This window comes from Argopecten irradians, chromosome 10 (genome assembly GCF_041381155.1).
Source record: "Argopecten irradians isolate NY chromosome 10, Ai_NY, whole genome shotgun sequence".
Taxonomy (NCBI): Eukaryota; Metazoa; Mollusca; class Bivalvia; order Pectinida; family Pectinidae; genus Argopecten; species Argopecten irradians.
The window spans coordinates 27,244,385-27,250,605 of record NC_091143.1 but is presented as its reverse complement, the minus strand read 5'-3'; the positions used below and the strand labels follow the sequence as shown (position 1 = coordinate 27,250,605).

General features: G+C 32.9%; 1 protein-coding gene across 1 annotated transcript; it reads right to left on the bottom strand.

Moving 5' to 3' along the window:
• Positions 1-909: 909 nt before the first annotated feature.
• On the bottom strand, positions 910-6,166 carry LOC138333529 (TM2 domain-containing protein 3-like). The gene is made up of 5 exons (XM_069281970.1): positions 6,028-6,166; positions 5,092-5,339; positions 3,439-3,598; positions 3,027-3,102; positions 910-2,640 (listed from the first exon to the last, which is right to left on the bottom strand). Exons 1-5 carry the CDS (start codon positions 6,113-6,115, stop codon positions 2,475-2,477), a joined length of 738 nt encoding a protein of 245 aa, XP_069138071.1. The 5' UTR covers positions 6,116-6,166; the 3' UTR covers positions 910-2,474.
• Between the last annotated feature and the right edge of the window lie 55 nt (positions 6,167-6,221).

Genomic DNA, 6,221 nt, shown 5'->3' with positions numbered 1-6,221 from the left:
GCTAATTGCCAGTTACAAATTTTGTCAAAAAATTACATTTCTATTCCTAGTAGATTTTTTTTACATGGATTTTAAGAAATGACCCATTTGGCGGCCATTTTGAAAATATGACAAAAACTCAAAAACAAGCCCACGAAAATATTTTTTCTTCTGTGGTTTGAACTCCTATTTCTAAAAATTAATAAGAGAAAAAAGTTATAATTCAAGAACATTTTGACTTCTCAGAGGTGTACATCCTTGATATTCGTTTATAAATCTGCTGGATACAATACCTCAACAAGAATTTGAGAACAGCCTATGGAGGATGTGAGCGATAGTTACTATATAGGTATACAGTATACTCTTTATTTATGGTGCCTTACAAATCATCTGTTTTAACTTAAAATAAATAGAGGAGCCTGTCAGTCTCTTTTTTTCCGACTGGTCACAAATATATGCACACTAAATGACCAAGATTTGAAAAGCATCAAAAATTTCAGTGTGTTGGAGAAGAAAAAAAAGTGGTAACGAACTGCAAGATGGACGTCTGTTGGCAATTTGTATAAAAACAAATAAGTAGTAATGTATGTCATTGTAGGTAACAGGATAAAACACTTAGCAAAATTACTGAAAGAATAAATAGCAACTGGAAATGGAATGGAGCATCAACACCAATGGTTCTGTATAAATTTTTTATTTGGTTATAAAAATAAAAATTTTGTATGGAACCCTTGGTATTGATGCTCGATCCCATTTCCAGTTGCTATTCACTGTCATCTATGGGGCGCTGTTGAATACTTTGAGTATCCACCTCGGATTCCTCCACCGAATCTTCGCCGACCAGCACCCTCAGGATGTTGGATACCTCCGCCACTCCCTTCATTTACATTATATTTTGAAAGAATAAATGATAACAAATACTACATTCAATTTCATTTCAATTTACAGGACAACTTTATTCAAATACATAACATTCATCGCCAACACACAGCATTCAAATATTTTCATTTATTCATATACATTCATACATTAAAATAAACTCATATCAGTCAACTCTTATACAATTTACTTGCAGTATATAATGTATTACTGGTATATAGTATTTCGGGCAAAATAGGTACACACATTTTTTAGAACCATAAATTTCTACATTTGAAAAAGCGAATGTTTGTTTACCGGTAAGTATATCTTTTCCATTTTGCTCAGAAAATTGTTTTTACAAAAAAATTGGGCAATCTTACACAGTAAATTCAAAAGTACATAGTATATTTGTTATCCATCTTTAAATTAAGTTTTATAGTATTTTTTTTAAGACAGATAAAAAACTATGAATTAAAGTATAGAACTAAACAATTGCAACATACAACACATCATCTTCAAATAATTAAACTTGCATCATACAATTTTTTCTCTCTCTTTGTCTAAATAAGTTCTCACTCACAAACTTCAGATACATCTCCAACTCTCTACTTCATTATCTTGTTGGCCTATTGGTTAGCAAGTGTTTCTGATTTTGTTGCACTTACGGAATAACAAATATTTGGTAAGTGTAATGCAATCAGAATCTTTGGTGGGTAACATAGGCTTGTGTTCGGATGGCTTAAAACATTTTTTTTGGTAACAGGTCCTCAGCCAAAGGTGATTATAATATTGATGCACATGTAACTACTAGGTACTGATTCTTTGATATTACTATTTATCTACCAGGCATAAATGGCAATAATCTGTTTGTTAACTTGGTACTTTTCTTCAATAACTTTGCTAAAAGATTTAAAGTTTGCTGGGGGTTAATGCCCTTGATAAGTATGGCCGGGGTGACATGTCTATATGGTTGGACCATATAGCCATTAGTTAAAAATAATGATGAGCAAGACTTCAAATACCTCAATTAGATTATCAAAGGCCTTTAACAGATATACAGGTTCATCAGGATTTATACTTGAAACAATTACTGTACTTTTACAAACTATCAATTGTGCACGTTCAAGATCTTGTAATTGCCATAGAGCTGATGGCTACCTCAACTGGACAATATTTGGTTTACAAGTTCACATGTCATTATGTCATATGTCCTGCTGAATTCATATACACCTGTAATTTCATAATGGAATATGTCAGCCTAAACATTGGAAGGGTTCTAATGTTTTTGTCAGGGGTGTACAAGTTTGCATTTCATATCTTGATTTATACTCTTTGTAATTTATAACATAAATACAGATTTATATAATTCTAGTAGTCCTCATTTTACCCCTGTTAACTTATAATTTACTATAATTCTACCGTTAGAATTTGAAGAGTTTAAAATGTTTTTTCAGTGTTTATGGAATAAGTCTTGATTAGTATTTCATAAACCTGCAGAATGATATCATAGCACTAGTATCACAGTTCTCATTATAATTGGGTCCAATCCTTTAAATGTGTATAGTCATTTAAATAAAATTGTAATGTATGAGCACCAACATTGAAGCCATTGATATGATATTGATTGTTATTGTTCATATGTATAGAGATCCATCAGAAGGGCCCACGTAACCGATGGCAATTAGAATGACATCCACAAGTGTCCACACACCGAGACCACCAAAACTAAACAGTTTACCAATTCCTTCTCTCCAAAGTCCAAGGTAGAACCGGTCAACACCAAACCCACCAAGTGTTACACTGAAATGAAAGGCAAAAATAACTAGACAATTTACTTTGATGGGAAAATGATACTTGGTAGTAATTTTCCTTGGTACCAATATATAAATGTTGCCTTTGGGTTGTGATTTATGACTTAATTGTCAGCTTATAGGTTTAGTCATATTTTTTCTGGATAATAGACAAACATCAAATTAGTTTTCATACCCGAGTAATAGAGCCATTAAGACATCTTATTATTAGAACTGTCAAGATAATTCTCTTAGACAAGTAATAGTGTAATGAGCCGCCAGTCAGACTCGACCCCACGACCTCAAACTTACTGGTCCGCCACTCTACCGACTGAGCGACCATATCACTATTTACAATTAAAACACTAGCTGTCAAATGCAAGATATTTCTCTTACCTCAGTAACAGAGCAGTAGACCATTTGTATCCACTTGTCCAGTTACAGGGAAGGGACTTGTGAAACTGTCGGTTACCTAAAGTCATTTAAGCAGAAGATATTATTTTGCCAATTTCTAGGGCAATTGACAAGTGTCTGATGACTAGATCAATGAAATAATTAGAAAAGTTAATAATATTAACTATGCTCTCATAATTATAAGCCAGATATCAAAATTTAGTTTTGATAAAATTAAATTGTTCATACTTGAAAAGTTTTTGACCAAGAAAAATATATCATACTTAAATTTATACCTCTTCAAAGCTAATTTAATTATGTTTGCACTGCATTGGGAAGCTAATTAAAAAATAGCTTTATATTTTTACCAACAAATTAAGCAACTTGTCCTCAATACTGACTTTTCTCCACTTACCTAAGCAAATAATCTCGCTCTTCACCTGGCATTTGGCTATGAATGTCTGTCGCGGGGCTTTTACCACTGTACAGGTAGAGGAGGAGTTACATGTGTAGAGCGACGGGTCCACCTGGTAACAGTACTTACAGTCATACTCAATGCTGAATGTCTTTTTCCCCTGAAACAGATCACAAGACTTCACTTAATATACAAATATCATTTCACAAGTCTTCACTTAATATTCAAATAATTGTAAAGTATCATTTCAAAACCAATCTGATTAAAACTATTTCAATAAAATATTTTACTTTCAGTTCCAGTAAGTCTTTGAATAAACCAAATGTACAGTATTGGACTTAGATTGTGGATCTGAATTTAATAGAGTTTGTTTGAACTTTAGTTTAATCTATATTTTGTAATCTGATGAATTAAGATGAATTATATCCATTTAATTTCTCCTATTTCATACAAGCTTTTGCCCTTAGTTTTTTAAGCTTGTCATGAATCAGTCTATGACTAACTGATGGAATGACTTTGACTACTTGACAGTATGCTTCCTTGAGACAGCACTACATGTAAGTGGTTTCTAAGATTTTCACAACATCACATGGTGACATGACACACACATCGTAGTCTTCAAATACATGTATACACACACAATCATTGACATCTAGTGTACATGTAGTCAGATAACAGGGGTGTAAAAATTTATTTCAAAGCACTAGCCCAGGGCTAGTAGACACCAAAATTTCACTAGCCCGGCCTAAATATCTACTAGCCCAGCCCCCAAAAAAATTAGAAAATTTATAATAGGGCCAGTATTTTTTACACTGTATAAATTCAAATATTCTTTAATTGAGTGAGTTTTTTTATTATTTGCATCTACTTTTTTTATTTAAATTCAAATAAACATCAAGAAAATCTTTGATCTGTGATATTTCTAGAACATAATTTTTAGATTTTTTTTTAATCCTGAAACCGGAATCTGGATTCCCGACCTTTGACCCGGATATTAGAATAACCATAACAAATATGGCTGCCTGCTGCAGGAATGGCTTTGCTGCCGACTTTTTGAGGAATAGATTCCAGTTCTTTAACATCGTTTTTGTAACTATTAAAATTTACTGATCTGATAGCTGAGATGACTTATTTGATGGTTTGTATATTGTTTGTCTAGAACTTGAGTTGCAAATTACGTAACTTTCACATGAAATGCTATGCATCACTATATACACTGTGGTGATCGGGAGGTCTACAGTCGTCAACAAATTAGACAACATGATTCCAGATTAAGATTTAAAGTTAGATACGAATATTACATAGAATTGCAATGTTTTAAAGTGTTATTATGACTTAATATTGATGTTTTTCGTTTTGAAATATCTTTGAAAAAAGTCACTAGCCCCGGGCTAGTATGGCTAAAATTTCCACTAGCCCAAGTTGAAAATTTGGTAGCCCCGGGCGTCGGGCTAGTGGATTTTTACACCCCTGATAATATATATATATATACCGAACCCTGTTAAATAGGTCAAGGTCCTTTATTAGAATATTAGACTTTATCCAAATTTGTATAGATATGCTATATTCTTGGTCAAAAGAAAGTGTTTCTATTTTATATACCCAGATGACGCCTTAGGTCTAGAACATTCAACAGCATTATAATGTACTTACTATACAATTAATTCCATCCTTTACAGTGCATTTGGCAGTCTGTTTATGGCCATAATGACAATTTGTGTCTAGGTTACAATCGATACATTCTGCACCTAGTTTGTGACAGTCAACGTCGTCAGGACAAAATTCATTTTCGTTCCCGGGTGAAGTTTGGTCTTCAGAAGGTGGTGGTTCATCAGTGTTAGAAGTATCATTAATCTGTAGTTGGAGTGAAACTCCTGTAGGAGTGGGGCCCACACTGTCTCCTAAAAGGACAAAATAATCATATTATGTTATATATTACGTTGCAAAAATTATAAGGAATAAACTACCATGATTTTCCTTGTTTTTTCTTATTTCTTCTTTCTTTCTTCAGTTAGTGATTACTACAGGCCAGTGTCACACTAAACACATGCGTCTTCTTCTGGTTTTGGAATAAGTATAATAGCACACTAGCTTCTATAATAAATATATCAGAAACATAGGTTTATATTTTTCAGTTTTTTTCCAGAACCAGAAGCAGACGCCTGTGCTCGAAAAACAATCCAAATAATGCATTATTTAAAGATGCTCCACTGCTGACAAATGGTATATTTTCACTATCAAAAACAGGAGCAGGCGATTTAGTATTTTTCTTCAGTAACAAAAGTTACTTACTTTACACCATTATAACCTTTGAAAAGTTTGAGCTTCTAATTTTACTTCAAGTTAAAATTACAAAAAAATAATTAATTGCATCCCGAAAAAATTCCGCGGCACTATATCCTATATAGAATGAAGTACTGATTGCGCATGCACCAAAAGCAAAATACATTATTTTATATTACTTTTTCTGTTAATTAGACATATATATACACTATTAAATACCCATTATTGTTCAAGTGATGAATATCATTTATGCTCTTTCGGCGGTGGAGCATCTTTAAATTTGAAGGTCAATAAAAAAATCTATACCATTAGTTGACGTGTCTAAACAGGGAATGCTCGAAAAAGTTAAAACAGCTAAAACAATCCATTTAAACCAGTAAGAAGTCAAATCCATCAGAATATTGACAGCAACAACCTAAACAAACTCATTGCGGAAGTCAGTTTGGGGAATACCGGAAGTAGCCACCGGAAGTAAGAGGGAAAATGCATCATCCAATCAA